This window comes from Otolemur garnettii, unplaced genomic scaffold, assembly GCF_000181295.1.
Source record: "Otolemur garnettii isolate 467f Iridium unplaced genomic scaffold, OtoGar3 scaffold00155, whole genome shotgun sequence".
NCBI classification, from domain to species: Eukaryota; Metazoa; Chordata; class Mammalia; order Primates; family Galagidae; genus Otolemur; species Otolemur garnettii.
This window is the reverse complement of record NW_003852550.1, coordinates 2,041,479-2,067,622: the sequence shown is the minus strand read 5'-3', so window position 1 is coordinate 2,067,622 and position 26,144 is coordinate 2,041,479. Positions and strand designations below refer to the sequence as shown.

Genomic DNA, 26,144 nt, shown 5'->3' with positions numbered 1-26,144 from the left:
AGCAGTCAGCAGACCTAAAGCAAGTCTAAGTTGGTTATAAAGTGCATTGTATCCTGTTTTTTGGGGGGGATTTGTTTTAGACATTTTCTTTACCAATTCCCTGACACACTTAGCTGTGTTGACATGAGGCAGTTCCTTCCAGGTGATTCTGTATCCTTAAGTATTACGTAAACTATGCCAACAGAGACAAAGTATAAATCAGTATAATCTGAGTGATTATCTTCACCTCCTGGCTAAGTAATAAGCATGGTGACAGCTTTGTATATAGCGAAATAAATAAATAAATAAATGAGATATGAACATTTGACTCTTGACATTCCTTGATGAAAACTTTTCTAATGTCCATCTCACAATTTAAGTCCCCCTAAGAGCCTGGGTCCCTAGTACTGCAAGTTGAACTCTATAACGAAACACTGAGGTGGGAAAGAAGTAGAAGATGATCAAAGTCAAAGGGCTGAAAGCGTCCCCTAAGGGTCAACAAGCCCCCAGCGTCAAGATAAGCCTACACCTGCTTTTATCCCTGTCACATGCTAAGGTTCAAGAAAGGAGTTTTCCATACTTCTGTGGCCTTGGGATCATTTACAAATAAATGAAAAGTAGAAAAAAGTGTTAAAGTCATCAAAACCAAATTTGAGCCATATATATGTTGTACACATGCATATATTTATATATGCACAAAATACACATGAGAGATTAATAACATCGGAAGCTTTCAGGGATAGGAACTAACGTATGAGAGGAAGAGACATTTCAGTTAATACCATTTTGCACCTTTTGAATTTTGAACCACTGGACTATATTACCTATTAGAAGAAAAAAAGAAAAACATGGAATCTCAGGAAACGAGTGAAGAGGTTGGTGCTAGCTTTCAAATCCCAATTGCTAGCCTTCCTTAGGACTCGATTAAAGATGGGAGTGGAATGAAAACAAGAGGGCAAGGGGAAAAAGAAGGGAAGATATTGTTGGGACTTCAGGTGCATCCTCACAGGATAGTGGTTAGCAAAGCTAATTTCTTTTTTGTTTGTTTGAGACCAAGTCTCACTCTGTTGCCCTGGGTAGGGTGCCGTGGCATTCTTGTAGCTCACAGCAACCTCAAATTCTTGGGCTCAAGAGATCCTCTTGCCTCAGACTCCCAAGTAGCTGGGACTATAGGCATGTGCACCACATCCAGCTAGTTTTTCTATTTTTAATAGAGACAGGAGGCTCACTCTTGCTCAGGCTGGTCTCAGACTCCTGAGCTCAAGCAATCCACCCTAGTTGGCCTCCCAAAGTGCTAGGATAACAGGTGTGAGCCACTGTGCCTGGCCTAGCAAAGCTAATTTGATGAATTTGTGCTTTCAAATTTAGTATGTTGCCAGTCTTGAAAGGATCTGGAATTATATTTGATCCACAGATTAAATGTGTAATTCACTACATTAATAATTCTTTCTACATAATGGCTGTCAACCACAACAGTATAATTGAAACACAATTTATTTTTAATTTCTCAAACAAAAATTAACAATTTAAGTCAGTTATTGGTAAGCTACAGCCTGCAGGCCAAATCTGGCCCTCCACCTCTTTCTGTAAATAAAGTTTTATTGGCTCACAGCCATGCTTATTTGCGTGCTTATTGTCTATGGCTGCTTTTGCGCTTCAACAGCAGAGTTGAGTAAGTTGGGACAGAGGCCACATGGCCTGCAAAGCCTAAAATATTTATTATCTGGCCCTTTACAGAAAAAATTTTGTTGACCCCTGATTCAAGCAATCATGATTTGATTTAAGGACAGGGTGACATCTGACAAAAGTATCAGTAAGAACAGGGACAGTGACACATCAAATAATAAGGTTCCCCTAAATAGGAAGGAGATCAAGAAGTGTACATTTGACATCATTTCTTTGACAAATGTTTTGATATAAATTGTAATTACCTAAAATTCATATGCAAATAATTTAACAAGAACCTTTTCCTTCCTGATTCAGTCATTTCCTTGTTTGAGCAAGAGAACAAATTCGTTCTTAGTTTTAACCCCAAAGAGGTCACACCTCAAGGGTGCAGAAGAACTGTATAACCACCTCTCGTCTGCTGGTGCATGAAGCAAGATGGGGGTTGCTGTCTGTCTTCCAGATATCCATCTCCTCATTTCAGCAGCTGAAAACTTGTTGTAGCCACGTAAGACAATCTGGGAAGCAACGGACTGCTCCTAATCGTCCTGCTCCTAGGCTCCATGATTGTTTTCTTTCTTTCTGGGAAGAGGTTGTTGCTGGAAGTGGTGACTGGCTCAGTCATGATTGCTATTGAGTTTGTATGCTGTTGGCATATTAGGCACTTGCTGACTAGAAAAGTTTTATGTAATAAGTTCATGCCAGATGGAAGACAGACCTCCAAGTTGAGTTCCCAGTATTCTACACACTCAGAATCTCAAAATCTTCCTCCAGGTCAAAATCCTCCAGTTGTTCGGTAGAGTCAATGAATTCTATCAGATTACGGAAATAAGAAAGAAGAAGAGCTTGACACATGGGTTGAAGTGGTCAATGGATAACATTACTCAGTAGTTAAACCTATACACTTAAAAAAAATCATTTTGATAAAGACTTGTCTGGAGGAGACTTACAACTGGGACTGCTGTCAAGGATTAGAAATTCTCTATAAAGACTCAAAATAACCAGACTTGTTACATAGGCCTAATCACAGTGATGTGGCAGAGACTCTGTAAGCCCTTTGAGGTACCTTTGAACCACCTAAGCCTCAATTTGTTATTCTGAACCAGATCATGAAAAAGAATTCTAAAAGCAGTTCTTGTCATCTTGATTTTGCATAGAACTTCTGCAGTGAGTTCATGTTCTTCTTTTTGAATCATTCTTTGAGATTGGTAAATATCAGCTCATCGAAAGATTAAAATAATCAGAAGCACTATTTTTTCATCAGTCCAACTGAGTTGAAATTTTACCTTCCACAGAAAGTGTGACCCACATTCCTTCTGTCTCATAAAACAATTGCTACACGTGAATCTGGAGGCCGAGAGCCCCTGAGCAACAGCTTACCTGCCCCAGTGGTTGTCACTTCTGGCTTGGCTGGAGGTACAAAGGGAGGCCAGTGTGATGGATGTTTCTGAACTAATTCAAACATCCTTAAGTTCTCCTTGAGAATTTCCTGGGGAGACACAGGAGCAGTTACAAACACTGCAGAATCATAGCAGTTTTGTCCAACTGGCAATCTATAACCCTAAACCCTAAGACCAGCAGTTCTCAACCTGTGGGTCGCGACCCACAGGAACTGTATTAAAGGGCCATGGCATTAGGAAGGTTGAGAACCACTGCCTAAGACAGTGGCACGGGGGTCAACAGGTGAAAATAAAGGCCTTGTAAATACACCCACCCTCTACTTAAACCACCTGAAGAGCCAACTGTCTCCAGTTCTACATACTGCTTGGCCAGGAAGGAAGGACGCAGGAGGGAGTATGTTATGGGTGCCAGACCTCACTGCCCACACCCCATTATGAGGCACAGACCCTGTGCCAGATGCATGGGTCCGAGGGCTGAAATAGTCCTGAAGCACTGGCTCCAAAGAAATGGCACTCAGTCAAAATAAATCCGCTCCAAGAAAACCTTGGTATATATTGGCATATTTCAGTTACAGTCCAACATTTACAGTATATATCCTCATTTAAATGGCACAGTCTTATTGTAGAATCTCATTCTACCTTTCAGTGTGATTTAAATGTGGTTTTGCTGCATTCTGAAATGTATCACCTTTAGAAAATTCTCTATTATGCCTCAGTGAATTATTACTAGGGTTCCAGATTCAGTCAGGGATGTTAGTGTTAATTATTTGCTCACTTGTGAAGAAAAATCTTCCCTCCTTCCTCTTACAAAGGTGCTGGGCCCCCATCGCTCTCATCTTTTCAAATGTCACCCCTTCCAGGGCTCTTTAACCTATAGGTGCTCCTCGACTTACAACAGGATCAATCCCAATAAACCCACCATAAGTTGAAAATAATGTAAGTCAAAAACAGGCATCCTGTAGACATGATGGGATGCAAAACCAATATGGAACTTTTTTTTTTTTTTTTTTGAGACAGAGCCTCAAGCTGTCATCCTGGGTAGAGTGCCGTGGCATCACAGTTCACAGCAACCTCCAACTCCTGGGCTTAAGCAATTCTCTTGCCTCAGCCTCCCGAGTAGCTGGGACCACAGGCGCCCGCCACAACACCCAGCTATTTTTTGGTTGTAGTTGTCATTGTTGTTTGGCGGCCCCTGACTGGGTTTGAACCCACCAGCTCTGGTATATGTGGCTAGCACCTTAACCGCTTGAGCTACAGGTGCTGAGCCACCAGACACTTTTCAAAAAACACTGGCAGCACAGCGCTAAGCTATAGAGTACTGCTTATTTACCCTCATGGTTGCAAGGCTGACTGGGAGCTGTGGCTCACAGCTCAGCACCATGAGAGAATATTATACTGCATATCATTAGCCCGTGAAAAGAACAAAATTCGAAATTCAAAGTATGACCTCTACTGGATGTGTATTGCTTTCATACTATTGTAAAGTCAAAAACTCTTAAGTTGAACCATCGTTAAGTCAGAGGTGGCCATCTGTACTTCTCTGCTTTCCCCTCATCCTTTCAATAAGGATGGTCCAATGGCTTCCGTATATTTGGCATATGTTAGAGATGGAAGATAAGGGAGGCAGATACAATGTTTGGTGAGCCAGTGAGATACTTCCCTTTTACACAGGTACCAGAAAAGAAGAAGTTTACAAACATTTCTGTTGTGTTTCCTTTAAGTGGTGGCATGTGTGTACATAAATAAAGCAGGTAACAGAAGGGTAAGCACTGTACGCCATGATGGAATGAATATATTAAGCTGTAAATGGACCACTGAATAGAAAAGTAGTTTCTTTAACCATCTCAGTATTATGAACAGAGTAAGGAAGAATTTGGTCTGAGAAGTATAAAATTGGCATTTTAGGGGTTAAAAATACAATATTAGCTGAATATGTCATATGACCCATTAAGTTTCATCCCTAAGAATCTCATTCACTTGATATACTAAGCATATTTCAAGCAAAAGCTTTACTTTGGGTTCTCCATGTTTGCTGGTTTCTTTGTTCCCTTAGTTTCCTTCTCTTGCAATAAAGTCCTATCAGTCTATGTTACTATGAAAAACCATCTTGGAAAGGAATCAAATTGAGTTAGGTTCATTTTAGAAGACTAAGAAGAACATAGAGCTTTACCTTCTGAACAAGGCTACACCAGTTATCAAAGTCTTTCTCTTCTTTGCAGAAAAATCCCTTGGGGGGAAGCAAAAGAACACAATTTAGAAATGCCCTTTGTATCGCAAGATGGAGTTGTCCACCCAGAATTAGGGCGTGGGCCATTCTCTTTGGCTGTGCCTTCCCAACAATAAAGGAGGAAACTTAGCTGGGTCTCTCTCGCCTAACTCATTGCCTCACTTGGGCAAACACATTTGCGCTCTGTCACTCTCTTCCTCACTCTGACTCTTATTCTCTGTCCCTTCCCTTTTGTCCTGTCCTTTTTTCCCTGTCCCTCTCCCCTCATGCTGCGAGGTATTTCAACTAGGAAGACCAGTCTTCAAAGTATGGGGTCAACGCTACCACATTCAGGGCATAAATATAAGCATCTGCAAAGAATATTCAAGTAAACCTTCAAACAAAAGCCAAATAGTCCTATTAGGTAAAGGCAATACTTCATAAGGTGGCTTTGACCTTCAGAAATTATCTATTAGAATAGAGATAACAGTCTCCTTCTCCATCCTCAGAGCCACCAACAGTGATGAAAGAACGGTCCATCAGTGGGGTTGTAAAACTTGGATTAAATGTGGAGAAAAAGGATGCAGACAGGCCTCAGAACTACTGGGTACTCCACAGGCAGATGCTGCTTCAGTGTGTGTAGACAGCAATCATATCTTTTGGGGGAAAATTTTTTTCTATAACTTCTGGATTGTGTGCACTGAGAACACGGTACTATCCATCCAGGTCTTGCCCCCTTATCCCTCCCTAGCTATGTCCCATTACTCCCTGTGCCTGTGTGGCAATAATTTGAGTACAAGAAGGAAAGGGAGAAAAGATGATCTTACTATTAACAACTAACATTTACAGAATGCATACAAAGTGCCAGGCCCTGTGCGAAATGCCTTGTATACATCACACCTCATATACCCCTACAAGGAAGGAATTATTGTTTTCCTCCTTTTAGAGATGAGAAGACTAGGCTCAAAAAGTTTAAGTGACTCTCCCTCAAGTCCATATCTAGTAAGTGGCAGAGCTGGGACTCCATTTGGAGCAGTATGGCTCCAGGGTCCATTTTATCCCCACTATATTCCACTGCTTCTCATGGAGATAGTGAGCAGACATATTCTTGCCACCCACCCTAGCAACTTGGATAAATCCGAGGGAACCAATGTGTAACAGGGTGGTGTCTTATCTGCTGGCCTAGTCAATCTTCAGATACCCACCAATGCTACAGAAGGATCCAAGTTCAGGATGTTCATTCGCTGTGGGGACTGCAGGCAATGGAAAGTCTGGTCATCAACCGTTCCATTCTCTTCAGTGTCAACAAAGGTCTGGGTTGTGTGAGGGTCCAAGAAGATGAGCTCATTGCCTATTTTGAAGGAGACATGCTTAACTTTTGAAAAAACACTGGCCCTGGCCCGCTGTTGTCTTTGGGAGGAGGTGCTCTGATTCTCCTACTCCTCCATTGGTGACGATGAAAATGAGATGACAGAAAGCCTGAAGCCAGGTGAGCATGCTTGAAGAAAGCCACGTGCACCCAAATCTAATCATTCAACAAGAAGACGGCCCTAGCAGTCACATCTCCTCAAGTCCAAATCCAAAAATGGGAAGTGACAGGTTTGAGAAAAGGTGGGAATGAGAGACCACAGATGGCACGGCAGGCTCTGTGAGCAGCAGTAGCAAAGAGGTGGTAGGTACAGTCACCAGGCTGTGGGCCCAGGTACCATTGGGGGAGCTTTCTGCCTCTTTCGACATTAGAAAGCATCTCACTTTAGACCACTGGTTCTTAGACCTACGCTCCGAGAGCACCTCCTTGACCTCCAAATGAAGTGTTACCCAGACGGAATGGGAATGCTAACTCTGCTATGAAGGAGATCCCAGTGACCTGTCTTCTGGTCCTCATTAGCTAGTAAGTTAGTGATTATTAGCAAGTTGGTCAATTCCTGCCGGCAAGCACTGCCTTTTTCATATTAACACCAGCACAGATACAGTTCACTGGGAAAGCTCCTGGTTAGGCAAGCCATGCTTCATTAAACTGAAAAAACCTAACCCCCGAATGATGTGGGAATAGGGGATAATGAAATTTCTACTCTGACCTGATATTTGAATGGCTGAGAATCTCTCTAATGCTCCTCAGCCACATGCCAGGTAGGCAAAAGCACCAAAGGGTCTACCCCAACCTCACTGTCCAGACCTGAGGGCCATCTGGATCTCTGCGTCCTCAATTGTGCCAGAGAACCAAAGAGGCATCTATCTGCAGCAGGAGATTGGGGTAGAAGGGATGCCCCAAAAGTCCTCTCTGGAATGGCATTCAGGATTGTCTTGGGCACATCTATATGTTTCAGTTGGCAAAGAATGTGTTTCCAATGTCTAGTGAAAATTTTAACTTTTCTCTGTCATAAACCAAGGAAAAATCACTTAATTTACTGAGTCTTCATTTTCTTATTTTTAAACTTGGATCTTGGGCCTGTTCTAGTTGCTTTCCAGGGTGCTATAAAATCCAGAAGATTTTACCTCTGTGGAATGCTTAACACAAATGTAAATACAAGGTGGTCAGAGAATTATCTTATAGCAAATCCAAAGTATTTACCTACAAGTATGTGTTTAAGAGCATCTAGAAATCAATGCTCCCTTAGGAGTCACATTATGAAAGTCAAAGGATAGATTCCCCCAGACCATGATAGGTGAAATCAGTGATATCAAAAAGGCCTGAGGTCATTCTAAAGAGTAATGATCAAGATATTTAGAAGATAGCCCACCCATGGTCAGAGAAAGGTAAGAGGAAAAGGAAGTTGTGGATCAGAAAACAAAAAGCCCAAGTCGGGTTAGAACCCAGCCATCTGCCACAATGTTTTGAGTTAAGGTGCTTCTCTGCCTCTGGCCAGGATCTTTTCTCATGGAGGGCTGTGCACGTGCGTGCACTCCTAGAAGAGCTTTGTGAACTGATTAATTTCTGGGAGTACTTAGAAGAGATACAGTGGAAGATGTAAAAAAAATCCTAGAATCTAATCCTAAGAAATTTAATTATAATCCTAGACATGGTATGGAGACTAAGCAAAGGTCTCTGAGGACTGGGGAAAAGAGGTAGGGAACCAGAACCTACCAGTACGTCCTCTCTAAGAAGGGAAAATCTGATGGCCAAAGTCTCACCTTGACCCTATCCTCCCACATGTAGAGCTTCTCCCAGCTTCCCACTAGGTAGGAGGTCCCTGGTGAAGCTATAGAGAGTCATACGCAGAGATGACAACATTAGGATCAAATCCTGGCCTCACTACTTTCTAGCTGAGTGACTTTGAGCAAATAACCTCTCTTAAACTTAGTTTCACTACATGAGAAAGACAGAGAGAAAAGGAGGGAGGGAGAATATACTTTGCTGAATCCCTGGTACAGGACAGCTGTCCCTGGTACAAGACAGTTGTTCAAAACACTGCTATTCTCATCCTTCAGACATTCTGCTAATCTGGACCACCTAGCCTCATATAGTAAGGGAGTAAGGCAGAAAAGTGGAGTTGGAGAGACTTCGGGGCCTCAAGTGAAGTTTGCACAAAGGATTCATAAAGTTAACAGGCAAAGGGGTATTTTGTGAACCTTTGTCTTGGGCTATTAAAAAACTGAGGATTAGGTAGCCCCTGTGGCTAAGTGAGTAGGGCACCAGTTCCATATCGAGGGTGGTAGGTTCGAACCCAGCCCTGGCCAAACTGCAACAAAAAATAGCTGTGCGTTGTGGCAGGTACCTGTAGTCCCAGCTACTCAGGAGGCTGAGGCAAGAGAATTGCCTAAGCCCAGGAGTTGGAGGTTGCTGTGAGCTATGATATCACAGCACTCTACCAAGGGCGATAAAGTGAGACTCTGTCTCTAAAAAAAAAAAAAAATGAGGATTACTCATACCTCTTTAGTGAGTAGTCAAACTTTACAGACATTACCCTGACCTAGTGGCCTCAGAAAACAGGAGGGCTACACCAGCTTGGTGAATGCCCTCTAGGTAACTTGGAATAGGGAACCCATGATACCCAGGAATCATAGACACTATTCACTGAGATGCCTCCAAAATTATTTTCCAATCTGTTTAAACTTGTCCTCAAACTCTAGTATGGACTGAATGTTTGTGTCACCTCAAAATCAGGTGTAGTGACTCATGCCTGTAATCCTAGGACTCTGGGAGGCCGAGGTGGGAGGATCACCTGAGCTCAGGAGTTCAAGACCAGCCTGAGCTATGCAAAATAGCCGGTGTTGTGGCAGGTGCCTATAGTCCTAGCTAGTCAAGAGGCTAAGGCAAGAGGATCACTTAAACCCAAGAGTTTGAGGTTGTTGTGAACATGTGACACCACAGCACTCTGCTAAGGGTGACAAAGTGAGACTCTGTCTCAAAAAATAAAAGTCATAGGTTGAAACCCTAACCTCTGGTGTAATTCTATTAGGAAGTGGGCCCTTTGGGAGGTGATTAAGTCATGAGGGTGGAGCCCTCATGAGTGGGATTAGTGCCCTAATAAAAGAGATCCAAGAAAGCTCCCTCACCCCTTCTGCCATGTGAGGATGCAGCAAAAAGACAGTAATCCATGAAGAAGGAAGCAGGCCCTCACCCAGACACCAAATCTGCCAGATCCTTGATCTTGGACTTCCAGCCTCCAGAATGATGAGAAATTTCTGTTGCTCATAAGCCACCTGGTCTATAGGATTCTGTTATAACTCCTGAGTGGACCAGGATCAAGAACAAATAATAGGAAACCTATAAACCTATTTTTTTAAACATTTTCTATGAATGCTAAAACTTTAAGGGCATTTGAATTTACAGAACTCCAAATACTGGATGTTTTACTTAGAAAAATAAAAGCTTCTAGAAGCGCATTTTCCATTAAGCTGTAGTTCTCAGGCTTGACCAGTAGATGGCAGCGTTAGAGAGTAGAGAGGCAGCTCTACAGAAATGCCCAGGCCTCTGGAGAGGAAAAAAGAGCTAGCAAAAGAAAGAGGTGTGGGGATTAGGCAAAGTAGAAACACCTTTCACTGAGTGGGCACTATATGCCTAGCTCTTTGCTGAACGCTTTACTGAGATGAAAACACAGTGAGTCAGGTGCTAGCCCTATTTTACGTAAGAGGAAGCTGAGCTGAAAGTTGATATCCTTTTCCTGCAATCACACAGCTAACAAGTGGAGGACGGGCATGCAATCTGCATGGAATCATGCTTTCATCCCATTTCACTTCCATGAATGTCCAAGGAGGAGATGGGGTGGAGAGGGTGACAAGGCCATCTCCACCCTGTCTTATGCACATCTCCTCATGCCATTCCCTCATAACCACTCTAGCTCTCCCTTGCCTGTTGGACAATGTGAACTCACAGCTTGCTTGAGCCCCAGGGTCAAACCACTCCACTCCTGCAAGAACTGTTCTGTACCAAATTTCCCTGGCAGTATCACACTCTAACCCATGCTCTTCAGCACCAACCAGGTGTCTAGGCCCTTAGTACTCAAAGCATGGTCTGTGGATCAACAGATGGGCACTACCTAGTTAGAAATGCAAAACCTCAGGCCCTGCCCTAGACCTCGTGGATCTGCATTCTTTTTTTTTTTTTTTGAGACAGAGTCCCTTGGTAGAGTGCTGTGGCATCACAGCTCACAGCAACCTAAAACTTTTGGGCTTAAGCGATTCTCTTTGCCTCAGCCTCCCAAGTTGCTGGGACTGTAGGCACCTGCCACAATGCCCAGCTATTTTTTTGTTGTAGTTGTCATTGTTGTTTAGCAGGCCTGAACCAGGTTCAAACTCGCCAGCCCCAGTATATGTGGCCAGTGCCACAACCACTGAGCTACAGGCACTGAGCCTGGATCTGCATCCTAATGGCTACTAAGGTAATTGACGTGCACATGAAGTTCGAGAAGCACTGGGTTAGCTAACTTTGTGTGCCAAGGGCCTTAAACGTCTCTGGTCACAGATAGTGAGAAAAGTGGATATTCGTGGCTGTTGTAGTATGATGTTTAATCCTCTATAGCCGCCAATCTGTGTAGGAATTCTCGGGCTGCTTGTTAGGGTCCATGTTAGGAGGTTACTGGTTTTAAGGCCTACTCCCCCCAATTTCGGGAAAGGGACACTTCTGTGCCTGCCTCCTGTAACTCCTGCCCTGGCATGTCTCTAAACAATGAACCAGCAGGCCCAGCTGTAAGGGGCTGGGAAGCCTGAGGATAGCTCCTAGCCTGAGTGTCTGAACTCCAATAAAGAGGGATTGGCAAAGCCAAGGGAATGAAAGTTTGTTGCCCTGGACCCCACAGGCAGGAGAGAGAAGTGCTATAGCAGTGCTGTGACCTTGGTGCTATCCAGTGTGAACGCAGTGAAAACATCTTATCAAGAAGCAAGGAAGTGAAGGCACTAAAGGCAGACCTGCCTTCCATCAACATGGAAGCGTAAGTCTCTACAGATTAGGCTGGAGATAGAAGAAGCTGACCAGAGGCCACAGCACTCTTGGAGAGATGGGGGCCCACTAACTGGAATTCCTGGTCTCCCATGCAGACCTTCTCCCGACCCCCTCCCCTAGCCCATAATGACTTACTTGTGATTCCTCCTTTCTTACCTAAGAATCCTATGAAATAATAGGCGTTATTTGGTTTTCCTCCTAATGCCCCTAAAGACTGTGGCATCTTAAAACACTCCTGGAGGGAAAGAGAACGCAAGATTCTCAACTCACTTGTAGACTGCTGCTCACGGATCTCTGTGCTGACATGGTGGTGTGATGGGCAGGCAGCAACGGCCTGGGCAAAAGGAGCGACTTACTTTGAAGGCGTCAACATAGACAGGATTGATTTGGTTTATGCCCAGGCGAAGGGGTACAATGAGAAGCAGGGGTTTCCAGGCTGGGCGGCACGCAGAGGTGCCCTTACTCTGGTTCAAAGCAGTCAGAGAACCGGGGGGGCTTTCTCCAGCTGTGTCAGCACTTGAGGGAAGGACACAGCACATTTTCTCTAGAAACAGAAGATAAGAAAATTGGGTAAGTACGAGGTCTCCAGCCCTGAGAGATACTTCAAAACCAAACTGAATGGGATTTCATATTCTCCCACCCTACATAGAAAGTTCTCCTCTCTACTACCAGGGCCCAACTTCTCACATCCCGCAGGAAGCCCAGGCCATCCCTCCAGCCCTCATGTTCTTCATTTTGGCCACTGAGCACTTGCTTAGCTCCCAACAGGGATTCTGGGTCCACTGAAAGAATCTCATTTCTCTAGTAGTCTGCAAGGGCTTTAGAGACAAGGACTGTATGTCTAAGCTGCTCTAACTCCCCAGGGCAAGAGAAGGGTGGCCCTTCACAAAAGATCTGCTGGTGGTTTAACCAGTTACACACTGGGCTTCCTGCAGGGAATGGGTGTGGCACTTCACTGAAGAGCCACAAAGAAAGACCTAATGCAGTGATTCTCAACCTTCCTGCCATGACCCTTTAATACAGTTCCTCATGTTGTGGTGACTCCCAACCATAAAATTATTTTCATTGCTACTTCATAACTGTAATTCTGCTACTGTTATGAATCGTGATGTAAATATCTGATATGCAGAATGTATTTAGGCTACCCCTGTGAAAGGGTTGTTCGACCCTCAAAGGGGTGGCAACCCACAGGTTGAGAACTGCTGTTCTAATGGTTTTCTCCCTTTCAGAAAACAGAAAGGGAAGAGAATCAGAACTCAGAGCTCCCCTAAGATCTCCTGCCCTGGCATGGAAGGCCAGAGAGACTCTCTCAAGCCCCAGATTTCTGAATGGGGAGGAAGAAACTCATCATCCACCAACCAGGAAGGCAAATATGTGGGGACTTACTAATATCTTCAATGACCACTGTGTTATCCATAGAAACATAAACGGCCAGGGAATTCCATTCATCAAATAAAGCAAGTTTTCTGCAAAGCAATGTAGAATGAAGTCACAACTGGAGAAGATGAGACTATGAGCAGGAAGCAGTATACTTTACACCCAGTGTTCCCAAAGTCACCAACACACTGAGCCACAGAGAAGCTGGTGTTCAGATCAGCTCTGGCTCCTTTGCCAGAGCTCTGGGGTATTCCATGTCTAGGGACCCTGAGAATTCCAGAGTCACTGGATCTGAACCTCAAAAAGGAGGCCCTGCTTTACAACCTGGAAAAGTCTACCTCACAAAAGGCCAGTACTCTTACTGGGCAAAAAAGAATGTTACCTATGTACTGCCTCCCAAACTCCCAAGAGACTTTGTTTTCTTACATAAAAGACATTCTGATGTCTTGCCTTTTTTTTTCTTTAAAAAAGAAAACTGTCATTAAATATATATATTTGTTTGAGATCATAGGGAACCCCAAGAAAACAGAGAAAGAGAGAGAGACACTGTCTCTTCCACCCCTTCCCAGTTGCACTGAGAAGGCCCCTCAGGCAGACTTCGCCCTCACACTGACTCGAGCCTTACCTGATCAGCAGCAGCACAAAGCCAGCATGCTGAATTGCAGGACTTCAGGGGAGATTAGAAAGAAACCCTTTGAAAAGGGAGATTATCTGAGGTCTAAGTAAAGTACCTGTTTCTCCCTTCCTCCTTCTCCCCTTACCAGTTTGAGGGAAGATATGTTTAACCTGGCTACTTCCAGGATATGTGGGCAAAGCCTAGTCTCACTGGACAAAAGAAAAAAAAAACCTTCTCTCTACCAAAGCAGCTCCCAGGAAGAGGTTAACTACTACATGTATTATGCTTTTATTTTTTTTATCTTAGTGTATTATCTTTCCCATAACAATAATGATTATATAATAGTAATACACTGTTGTTAGTGATAACGATGATGAACCAGAACCTACTCCAATTCTTTTAAGAAATGTATGTTTCCACTTTGTTGTTGGGAACCTCAAAATGTAGAAGAAAGAAGATAGGGCAACAGAGTGAGACTCTGTCTCAAAAAAAAAAAAAAGAAAGAAAGAAAAGAAAAGAAAGAAAGAAAGAAAGGAAGGAAAAAAAAAAAGAAAGAAGCACATTCTGATTGATGGACCTCATTTAAAAACCAACCATTTCAAGCCAGGTTTGGGGCTCAGCATAGTCATTCTTTTTTTGTTTCTTTTATTTTTGTTTCCAGGGTAACAAAGACCTTTTATTTAGGAAGAAGAAAGAGAAAGTTTAGAGCACTTCCAAAGAGAGTTGGAAGTGCGTCCCTCTCACGAAGGAACAGACATGAGAGAGACTAGAAGTAAAGGCCTGCAGGGGTATAAACACCCTCTCCATTTGAAATTGGCTGCAAGTCTTTCACTGGCCTCTCTGCGCCTCCAGGTAGTATTGCCCTTTTCTATTGGTCATTGATGGTCTCTTTGTATTGGTTATTGGTTACCTAGGTTACTTCATTTCCATAAGCATAGGCATTCTAATACTTCACACTTTCTACCCTGGGTTCCCACAGCACTTCCCCAAATATTGTCAGATCCTCCCTCACTCAGCAGAGTCAAGGATAGCCAAAGGCACCTGAGTGAAACAAGACAGTGGTCTCAGAGAGGCTGCACTGTTAGCAAGGAGTGAAGCCAAGATATAGGTTCTCCTTGGGTCGCCTCAGGAAATCCAGACTACTCTCCTCACATGCGCATTTACAAAGCATTCTAGTAATAGCTCACGGAAGACTAACGTTTTGCATGGAGTACGTCCCACCATATTGCCCAAGAATTGAAGTACATCAAAGGACAGAGAGTTCAATCTTCCGATCCCTAAATATGTCACAGATTCGGGCTCCCACTTTCATTTATTCATTAAGCATTTACTGTGCATTAAGCACTTCAGGCAGTTTTATGTACCAGTGTTACAGAAAGAAGACAAATACAATCTCTGTGCTTGTGGGGTTTTCATTATGTGATAGGTGGTCAGGAAGGAGAGTGACAACAGGCGGAGTGACCTAAAGGGATAACTACTAATGCCACTCACCCCATTCATTTCCGGAAAGTTGGTCCTGGCCTCTCCACCTTGCCTCTTGCAGTGGGAGGTGAATGCTGGAATTTAACAGGATAACTGCAAAAGTACCATACTGAGGCACCTTGTGTCTGCTTAGAGGTGATAAACTGATTTCAAGGCTCCCTTGGGGACTGTCTCCTCCAAAAGGTGGTGAGTTTCTTAAAGCAAGGCTGTGTTTAGTTTCTGTCTGTACACCACACACTTAGCATAGTAAAGTTACCCAGTAAACACAGTAAAGTTACCCAGTAAATGTTGAATGAATTCAGAGGATTTTTTAGAACTGTGCAGTCCATTTGGGAAGCCAGTGGGAGACAAGTTCTTGCTCAGGTTGGCTCAGTCTCCACTACTTACTATGATTCTTTTGGCTTCAAAGGGACCCCCCCAGGCCAATGGCTACCTGGTATGTGAACATTAGTCTCTAGCATGAGATACTGAATGAGTTCTTGGGTACAACCCCATATACTGACATCAATGACTGCAACTCAGATACACCAGCACACATGTTCATACTTCCCCATTTCAAAACATCATCTCAGCAAAATGGTACAGATGTTTGATGGCTTAGTGGGAGAGACAGCTGAGTGGAATTGCAAGAATACCTGTTTGGAGGGAGATTTAGTTGGCTGGTGGCGGAGGGAAGCATAGAAGACAGTAGAATGAGGCAGATGCCAAACCGTTTTACTTACTTTAACACCTGTGCAACTGTATTTGGTCCAAACCATTCGCCAATTGATTTCCCTTCTCCTACACCCATTTGTGCTGTTTTTATGTGGAAAAAAATTAACATGTTAGCAAAAGATCTTCAAAAGAATGAACTATAAACTCTTCATTTTTTTGCATAAATAATTAAGCAGATGGACAATTTAGTGGCGTTAGAGATAAGGCGGGGAAAAGAAGGAACAGGAATAGGCATTGCCTTTAAATGATTGATTTGTGAGCTTACCCATTTGATGGATAGAGTAGCAACAATCTTTTCTATCTAAGAAGCACTGTAGGATCCGTTGGTATTCTTTGGGTTGTTCTTTTTGTTTCTCCCAGTTCCAGTCTTTTTTAGGGGGGGAAAGGGGAGTTAAAGTCATTTTTGTAACTATTTATTGCTCTCTGTACTTTCCTTGTAACTACAAAGTTAGAAGGAAAACAAAGGAACTTCATAGAGAAAGAGGGAGTGATCCAGTTAAAACATTCCTAAGTAGCTTTCATTTTGATGACAAAGACATCTGGAAACCGATTACTTTCAAGGACTCAGTGGGTGTAAAGTAAAAGTAAAACAAGAAGGTTGACCAAGGAATTGACTTATCCTAAGGGTTGGAGCTGGGTAAATACTTCCTAAAACAACATCACAAGGGACTTTCTGGCCATCAACTCTGTGACCAAGAGATCAGCACTAAGCCCTGCAGTATATACATATATAACCCAGAAGTCATAGGGTCTCATCTCCACATAGAGAGCAACAGCTTTTGTCCTAGTATTTCAGCAGCACTGCCAAAAGTGTCTCATGAGGGGAAGTGCTCTGACATACAACAGTTCATGTGATTCACAAGGAAGGAAGCTTAAAACATTTTGCATGCTGCCATTTTTACACCACCTTTTAAAAAATCTACACTGAGCTTTGGAAAAACAAAGACCTTTGCTAGCGAGTATTTAGGTTTCCTTCAGACCAAAGCCAGAATAACTGCATGTGTAGGGATCTCATCCATGCCTTAGGCGCAACCCCCCAACTTAGATAACTTAATCACCCCTGGGGCCAGGAAGCCCCACTCCAATCTTCCCACCTCTAGGAACTCTTTTTTTTTTTTTTTTTTTTGAGACAGAGCCTCAAGCTGTCCTCCTGGGCAGAGTGCCCCGGCATTACAGCTCACAGCAACCTCCAACTCCTGGGCTCAAGCGAGTCTCCTGCCTCAGCCTCCCAAGTAGCTGGGACCACAGGCGCCCGCCACAACACCCAGCTATTTTTTGGTTGCAGCCATCATTGTTGTTTGGTGGGTCCAGGCTGGGCATTCGAACCCACCACCTTAGGTGTACGAGGCTGGCGCCTTAGCCGGTTGAGCTATAGGCGCCGAGCCTAGGAACTCTTTCTAATGGGACAGATTTTTTGAGGTTTAGTTTGTTTTCAAGACTCTCTCTCCTGAGGTTTTCAAAATAGCTTGAATTAATAACCAAAATGCACTTGAAGCCAAAGGCCATTATCTTCAAAATCTTTGGTTTTCTTTTGCTTCTAGTATTTCTGAAACCGAAGTTTTAAACTTCAGATCCAGAACAGCCTTCAAAGGATGAACTACATCCAATTTTTTTCATTACAGCTACCGAATTGTCCAAGTCTGGGGAAAACCTGATTAGCTGGCTGCTAAGTACCACTAAATATTTACTGATGATGGTGCCAAGTAAACACCCCACTTCAGTGCTAAAATAACTGAATAGGAAACAATCCAAAAGACTTCTTTATAAAATAAAATTCCATGTTCTAATTCATCTTAGCTGTAAGATCTATTTCCAAATTCTTCCTGCTACTTGCTTTTATGTTGAAACAAATGAGACTGCTGACTGGTGGGTGTTCTTTTTCTAGTTCACTCCCCACTTCCAGAACTCACTTTAAGAATAATCATCTTGGAGTGTTTTATAAATGAGGAAAAGTTAAATAGTAAGAATAGCTCTGTACCAAGAAGCATGTGTATAATATAGAACTCACTGAACACAAGGTCAGAAGGTCTATATTCTATTCCCAAATCTTTGCTTTCTTACTGTTTGACCCTGGACAAATCACATCACTTCTCTAAGCCTCAGTTTCCTCATCTGTAAAATAGAAATTATGATACATGTACTAGCTGGGGAAGCAGGCACAAGATAGCCTGCTATCAGCCTAAACCCTGAAGAAAAGGCACTGAGCCCTAACAAGCCTCCAAAGACTCTTTCTCAATCCTCTTTGAAAACTGTAGCAGGATCTGAGTTTGCGCAGTAGGGAAAGGAGGGTGAAGTTTCCATACCTCTGACTTAGCAACAGCCAATAATAAGTTCAGCAGCCTGAACTCATCCAAAGTGTCCTTTCACTTTTTCATCTCCAAGTCCAACTAGACTTTCATCTAAGTGCCTGAACTGGCATCCAGTCAAAGTCATACAGGGAATCACGTGCATATCTCAAAAAAGCAAGACTCAAACATTCCAGCAACCACTATCGGAAGGTGCCTCTCTGGGAAGCTAATTGATGGATTCCTTCATCACCAGCTGCACGTCTGCAGTGAACCAAAACCAAAATAGTGCCAGTCCCCTCATTAGGCACTTCCTGTAGGTCACTTATATGCTTCACTACACAGATATTTATTTTAAATGAGGTCAATAAACAGACTTACTGCATTTTTAAGGACTCAAACAATAGCAAAAATGGACACTCCAAATGACACACTTGCCTCACTGTTCAGTTCTGTCCCAGGTAAATAACTCTCTAGCTTGGTGAGTCACAAGGAAATACTGGCTGTTTCCTTCTTATGGGGGGCTTTGTCGACTTTGTCAGCCCTACCAACTTGAGCTTGCATAGAGCATTTTAGGACCTACAGCATTGTCACTGAGTATTTCTAAAGCTCAGCATCAATGCTAAACCAACAGTGGCAAGTGATACTGCAGAGGAAGTAGTTCAGAGAACAAATTTAACTCACCCCTTCCCAAGTGTCTACAGATAAGGGCTTGAGCCAGCATCATCTGTCCGCAGCGTAACATACATCCCCAGCCAGCATCTGATGAAGGGCCCGTCCCCCCTGTTGAAAAAATGGATGGGAATGAATATGGCCTCCCTAAATTGCCACCTCCTGAAACACTGGCATATTTCAGGAGGACTCACACAAGATGGGCAAATACGCATCCTCTAAAAATGGAGGCAAGAGATAAAAGCCCAAGATCAAGTAGAAAATGGGTATAGGGTTGGGACTTGCAAAGGTAGTGCTAAGTCAACCAAAGCAGGTTCCACAGCTAAAGGCAAAACAAGCAAAGGAACTAAATGTGCCCCATGAGGTCTTCTGCTTGGAGACTTCTAGGCATGCATGCAATTTTGGTAGATGGAATGCCATGTATGAATACCATCCCATGTCATCATCTGCCATAGCATATTTTGCCTTGCACAGCTCACTTGCATGGCCCTAAACTTCTTAGGGAAGCCAGTCTTACCTTAGAACAGATACTACCAAAGGTAATCATCAAAATGGTCAAGGAGATTTGGAGGACTTAATGGCTGTTCTAAATATACATGATAAAAGATCTGAACAGCAAGAAGGACAATGTAAAATAGAGCAATGCCCTCAATTAGGCATCAGAAGACCAGTCTCAAGTTACCTAAACCAAGTCTCACCTGCAGACTGGGGATAATAGCACATACTCTGCCCACTATCAGTGGAATTGTAAGAATTCAGCAAGAACTCACGTGGAATGATGCAATACTTGATGTTATGAGTATGATCATATTTGTAAATAATAGTAATAAGTTAGAAATGTACCACATTTTTAAAAAGGTACAAAATAAATAAAATAAGACAACAGGTTCCTTTTTTTTTTTTTTTTTTTTGAGAGAGAGAGAGCCTCAAGTTGTCGCTCTGGGTAGAATGCTGTGGCATCACAACCTCCAATTCCTGGGCTCAAGCGATACTCCTGTCTCCTCCTCCCAAGTAGCTGGGATTACAGGCACCCGCCACAACGCCCGGCTATTTTTTGGTTGCAGCCATCATTGTTGTTTGGTGGGTCCGGGCTGGATTCAAACCCGCCAGCTCAGGTGTATGTGGCTGGCACCTTAGCCGCTTGAGCCACAGACGCCGAGCCAACAGGTTCCATTTTAAGAAAATCCCACATATGTGACCAGGCTAAGCTCAATATCCCTTTTTGAGGAATCAATGAAATCAGACAAATTGGATGGCAGAAGGAACATTTTGCTTTTATTGTTTTTCTTTCCCAAAATGGAAGTGAAAAAGTATGCCATAATCATGATTTCAGTAGCCTACGTTTAAAGGGAATCATCAACCCTATAAGACAAGTGAGCCAAGGTAGTCGCCCCTTTCTTTTTGTTGTAGGGACTGAAGGAGAGTCGCTACAGCAAGATGGGAAGGAGGGTGCCAATTGTGACCTGAAAGGGGTACCTTTTGGCTCTTGCTAATGCTGGGATTATAAGCCAGATTAATATGGAAAAGATGCAATGAGGCCCTCATATAAAAGAGATCTTCTAGTGCCAAAACGTGGTCAAAGTTAAGTTGGAAGTGTTTTCCAGCTTTATAAAGAACTCCTTACCCAGAGACAGCTAACAGACTACAACTACTAGGCACTAAAGACGGTTCTTTTGTTTGTGTTACTGCTTGGGGTACTTTTTGTGAAGACTGGATAAACATCTGTATAGACTTCATTTTAAGCATTTATTAGAAAGGTTGATTGCACTATAGTTATAGGTCCTTAGAAAGTAATTTTTTACCATTTGTAGGGCCTTTTCCTACAGGGTCAGGATATTAGCAAGTGCCACCCTACTTGCAAACATTTTACAAATCCTCTCTAGAGGATTCACTTAGCTTATTGAACTGTCCTTTTTTTTTATAGATGGTAACTGGTAACAGCACAGGATTAGTCCCAGGGGAAATCTATCATACTTCATCTCTTAATGGCAAGGTGCTTTCATTTTATAAGAAAAAAAATCAAAGAAATTATTTTTTTTCCTTCAAGGCACACCTGCCTTTAAGTAGTTCCACAAAGCTGTGGGTTGTAGTTGAATAGATATTATCCAAACTAAAAGCTTATTTGATTTTTCCCTTACTTTCAAAAGTAAAACAAGTAATGCCATCTGGGGCCTGCAACTTGGAAGTGGGGTCAAACTGGCAGCCAGGTGTGGTGGCTCATGCCTGTAAACCAAGGAACTCTGAGAACTCAAGGTGGGAGGGTTCTTTGAGGTCAGGGTTTGAGACAGCCTGAGGAAAAGCAAGACTCAGTTCTATACTAAAAATAGAAAAATTAGCTGGCTGCAGTATCTCACACCTGTAGTCTCAGCTACTGCTTCCTGAGGTAGGAAGATCACTGGAGCCTGGGAGTTAGAGGTTGCAGTGAGTTATGATGATGGATGATGCTATTGCACCCCAGCCTGGGTGACAGAGCAAGACCTTGTCTCAAAGAAAAAAAAAAAGGTATGCTGGCATAACATGTCAATACCATGGAACCACGCATGATGGGGTACTTCAGCAACGAAACTTCTGGATGAAGTATAAAGATTACCTATTCCCCTAAATCAAATTCTTTGCCATAGTGAGCTATTAATTTTGAGGTTTCTATGAAATCACTGAAATCCACAGGCAAGCTATCTACAAGTAAGAAAGCACAGTACAAAAACTGATATACCTACCAATTGGTGAAAATTTTCTTCTGTATGTAAACCATAGACGAGCACTTATATCAGACAACAGCTTGGATTTTTCTGTAATTAAAAGTAACATAAAATTAAATCAAGGTCGGGCATGGTGAATCATGCCTGTAATTCTAGCACTCTGGGATGCCGAGGTAGGTGGACTGCCTGAGCTCACAGGTTCGAGACCAGCCTGAGCCAGAGCAAGATCCTGGCTCTAAAAATAGCCAGGCATTGTGGCGGGCACCTATAGTCTCAGCTACTTGGGAGGCTGAGGCAAGAGAACCACTTGAACCCAAGAGTTTGAGGCTGCTATGAGCTATCACAGCACAATATTCCACCAGGGGCAACAAAGTGAGATGTCTCAAAAAAAATTAAATCACATTTCATCTAAAAATAAGTGCCTATGGGATGGTACCCGTAGCTCAGTGGTTAGGACACTGGCCACATACACCGGGGCTGGAGGGTTTGAACCCGGCCCAGGCCTGCCAAACAACAATGACAACTACAATAATAACAAAAAAATAGCCAGGCATTGTGATGGGAGCTTGTAGTCCCAGCTACTTGGGAGGCCGAGGCAAGAGAACTGCTTAAGCCCAAGAATTTGAGGTTGCTGTGAGCTGTGATGCCACAGCAGTCTACCAAGGGAGACTCTGTCTCAAAAATAAAATAAATAAAATAAAATAAACCTGCCTTTGACTTCTGAGCCAACAGCAAACTTCATTTCAATTCCATTGTTACAGGGCTGGGAAAATTCCTAGGAAACCCAATCTCACTTTAACCAACTAATTTCAGTATTTCCCCCACATATGCACACCTATGTTTTCACCAGAGCTACCTGACTGGCCCAAAGAGGTTGGGTGGCTTCTTTTCCCCTTCTCACTGCACCCCATGACTCTGGCAGGAGCTATGCTAGGGTCATGGCCAAAAGACAAAGGAATAGGAACCCACTAACACACTAGCAGGGCATTGAGCCCCAGCCTAAAGGATGGTGGATGGTTGGATCCTGTGTCAGTACCACCTGTCTATTTTCCAAAACTAAGGGCGGGTTTGGTGTTGGGGTGTGTGTGTGTGTGTGTGTGTGTGTGCATGTGTGTGCACACACATGCATATTTAAAAACGTGTTTAAAAAGGAAATGTCCCTACTGAGCAAATTAAGTATGTAAGAAATTTACTCATAGTACCTAGTACAACTGGCATTTATAATCTACATGGATGTACAACATTGCAAATGTTTTTGTGTCTTTTTTTGAAGGCATGCATCCTTGCATTTTATGACATACATTTACTTTGGTGGCCATGAATATGGCTTCCACCTTTCCATCTGACGTAGATGTGCTGCTTTCTTATCATCTCGCTCCCCTTTTCAACAATGCATTCATATTTATATTCTGTATAGAATTTATAGTCAGTTTTATTGACATTATCTTTAATTTTTATTTATAAAAATAAATATTCTCTATCCTTTGAGACTTTGGGGAAAAAAAAAGAACTTAACTAATGACTCCATACTGAACCTCAGAGTCAAAGCATTCTTTATCTGACAATGGGATTGTTACTGTTTTGGCATTATTATTATTATTGTTCAATATTTCGTTGCAGCAATCATCTGATTTCTTTTCCAAATGTATTTACCTTTGTTCATTTTTTACGAGGTTTTTGTTTCTAGTCCTTATCTTAAACATTGTTATTGTTATTAAATTTTAAGCCTCTTTAATTTTGTGAAGGCAAAAAGTGGAAACGAAATAAACACATGTACATGTATAGAGAAAATAATTTAAAAAAAAAAGAATTTATAGTCAGTGCACTTTAAAGGAAGAAAGGGAAATGCAATTGGAGCCTATGTTTTTTTTATTTTCTCTCTTCCATTTTCTTTGAGCAAATCAGAAAGTTAAGCTGTTGGATTTTCCCTATTCTCCATAACCCCAGTGCCTAGCACATTTTGAGAAGCAGAAGTATAATGGTCAAGAATAAGACTTCTGGGCAGTGTCCATAGCTCAGTGGGTAGGGCATTAGCCACATACACTGAGCTGGAGGGTTCAAACCTGGCCAAGGCCAGCTTAAACAACAATGACAAGTGCAACAAACAAACAAAGAAAAACATAGCTGGCGGTTGTGGCGGGTGCCTGTCATCCCAGCTACTTGGGAGACTGAGGCAAGAGAATTGCTTAAGTCCAAGAGTTTGAGGTTACTGTAAGCTGTGATGTCACAGCACTCTACCAAGGGTGACAAAATGAGACTCTGTCTCAAAAAATAATAATAATAAGACTTCTGGAGTCATACTCTGCCTGGGTTGGAACCCTGACTCTGCTACTTACCAGCTATGTGACCTTGCTAACTTCTTTGAGCTTCAGTTTCCTCACACATAAAATGGGGGAGAACAATAGTACCTATTTCATTAAGTTGTGACTGTTCAACAAGGTAACACACATAAGGTGCTTAGATGGTGAGTGGTACACAGTAAGCCTGTGACACATCTTAGCTGTTGTTACTACGTATACTCATCCTCTCAAATGTGCATACCCTTCGCTCCTGCCTCTGACAGTTCTATGCCTTCCTATGTGGCTTTATGCTGGTGAAGTTGTGTGGACATTTTAACAATAATTTCACTTTGAAGGGATTTCCCAATTCAACATTTGAATATGGGTGGATTTGCCAATCTGGGGACTCTTGTTTTCATGGGATGCAGAACTAGAAGAGATGCTCTCCAATACCTTCATTTGAAGTAAGAGTGAAAGAAATTAAGACCCAGAAAGAGAAAGTGATTGGAGGAAGAGTCTGAATACAAAAGGTCTCCTAATTGCTACATTCCAGGCTTTCTCCACTCTTCACAATTCTCCAATCAAAAGGACAAAGCCAAACTCAGGAGGAACTGGACAATCCCTAACTTCCTCTCTTGCCTTTTGATCACCTTTTTCCTGTTCCTTACTCTATGCCAGTGGTTCTCAACCTTCCTAATGCCATGACCCTTTAATACAGTTCCTCGCGTTGTGGTGACCCCCAACCATAAAAGTATTTTTGTTGCTACTTCGTAACTGTAATTTTGCTACTATTATGAATCGTAATGTAAATATCTGATAATGCAGGATGGTCTTAGGCGACCCTGGAGAAAGGGTCGTTCAACATCGCGACCCACAGGTTAAGAACCAGTGCATGCTAAGGGCCTCTGAAGAAGATTTCTCCTCAAAAAGATACAAATCTCAGAGCTGCCTCTCTCCAAGCTCGGGCTTTATCTGGGTGCTGGGTCATTAGCAGTTTCAGGTTGAAATCTATTATATTATAATCTAAAAGAATGTAATGCTAAGGAAGAAAAATTCAAGCCACCTTTCCATATCACTTCAGTGACTAAAAGTTTTATACGAAATCAGAATAAATTGAGACAGTGTCACAGTCATCAAAAGATCTAAAACATAAGGGAAACTTCGGAGGTCTGGTATTGTTTCTGCCAGCCACAGGTTATTCAGAAGTCCCTGGGTGTTTTTTACCTAGCCAGACAAGGAGGTGAGAGGAATAAGAAATATGGAGCCCACTCAGCAAAGGCTAGGGACTGGTTAATGATACCAGGAGTGGATCCATATGTTTTGAAATCGCAAGGCTTTTCGGATTTGAGGGTTCTCTTTTAAGGAGAAGAATAAAAACATTGGCTAACTGTGCAAAAACCTATGACCATGTAAACACACACTGGTGAGCCCTCTCAGGGCCATGCAAACAAGAGACCTGAGGCTTAAAGTTCCAGTGGCTTAAGGTAAATTCACCTTGGGGTAGTGTTAGTTAATATTTATCAAGCAATGCTCTGCAGACCCAAGGAGAAAAAAAAGTTCAGGTCCTTAACCTCAGGTGCCCACCTCATTTGGGTTCGCAGGGACAAATGGTACCAAGCCTTACCCGTTTTTAGGAGATGCTGCTTCCCCAAGATCCATACCAGCTCATCCGTATCTGAATATTCTTCTAGGTAGTCAGTGAAAACAGTAATCTGGTTTTCATACTTGGATAAAACTGAAAGAAAAGGAAAGAAACTTAAGTAAAATTTAATAGAAGGGAGCTTACTCCTGCGGTTGACTGATGATTACCTTTGCCTGGAAGGTGAACGGCCATCACATGGACGTAATGGAAGCAAATCCTTTTCCTTGAGGAGCAAAGATATTCCTAAGACCTCGGAGTCCTTTAGCAGAGGGATTTCCCCTTCAATGTCTCTTTTGGCCTTTCCTTTCTCAAGGTCCCATTTAACACCATCTCTGAAAAGTTGTTTGGCCACAGTTACTTGAAAACTTCCCCCCGCACATGGGACCTTCTTTGTAAATAGCCAGTTATCTGCTTCTCCTGACAGGAGTCTATCAAAGTGATACGATAATACCTGCATACCCAACTCCTCCCTAGTCACATGGAAGATCATGTGAGGTTTCTAGTGACCAATGTCTTGGAGGGGGCTGTGACAATCCTGAAAGATTGTACAACTGTGAAAAAATGGTAAGCTGAAGACCAGATGTTTTTATAGTATGTTTATTGGCAAACATGTAATACTTATACAAAAACCTATATCACATATAGCTTCTGCAAAGAAGGCTCTTGAGGCTGAAGATACATATAACTTGTTCTTGGGATTCACAAATGTCTACTGCAACACAGTAAGACATACATATTGGGCTTCT

At 42.6% G+C, this 26,144-nt stretch overlaps 1 protein-coding gene across 1 annotated transcript; it reads right to left on the bottom strand.

Moving 5' to 3' along the window:
- Window positions 1–1,455: 1,455 nt before the first annotated feature.
- Window positions 1,456–25,489, bottom strand: ATG4A (autophagy related 4A cysteine peptidase). Its single transcript, XM_012811381.2, has 12 exons — window positions 25,381–25,489; window positions 21,496–21,567; window positions 18,791–18,889; window positions 16,087–16,188; window positions 15,830–15,902; window positions 13,019–13,098; window positions 11,989–12,176; window positions 11,789–11,867; window positions 6,456–6,601; window positions 5,215–5,271; window positions 3,025–3,133; window positions 1,456–2,456 (listed from the first exon to the last, which is right to left on the bottom strand). The coding sequence occupies exons 3-12, from the start codon at window positions 18,849–18,851 to the stop codon at window positions 2,386–2,388; spliced, it is 966 nt and encodes a 321-aa protein (XP_012666835.1). The 5' UTR covers window positions 18,852–18,889; window positions 21,496–21,567; window positions 25,381–25,489; the 3' UTR covers window positions 1,456–2,385.
- Between the last annotated feature and the right edge of the window lie 655 nt (window positions 25,490–26,144).

What these genes read in the sequence shown, in the direction of transcription:
- ATG4A (XM_012811381.2), bottom strand. Translation starts at nt 18,851, where the DNA reads ATGTTACGCTGCGGACAGATGATGCTGGCTCAAGCCCTTATCTGTAGA. An exon ending in TTATTTCATAGGATTCTTAG is followed by an intron (nt 6,602 to 11,788) that starts GTAAGAAAGGAG and finishes CCTTCAAAATAG; the next exon opens with GCAATGAGCTCATCTTCTTG. An exon ending in TGGATCCTTCTGTAGCATTG is followed by an intron (nt 5,272 to 6,455) that starts GTGGGTATCTGA and finishes CTTCCCCCCAAG; the next exon opens with GGATTTTTCTGCAAAGAAGA.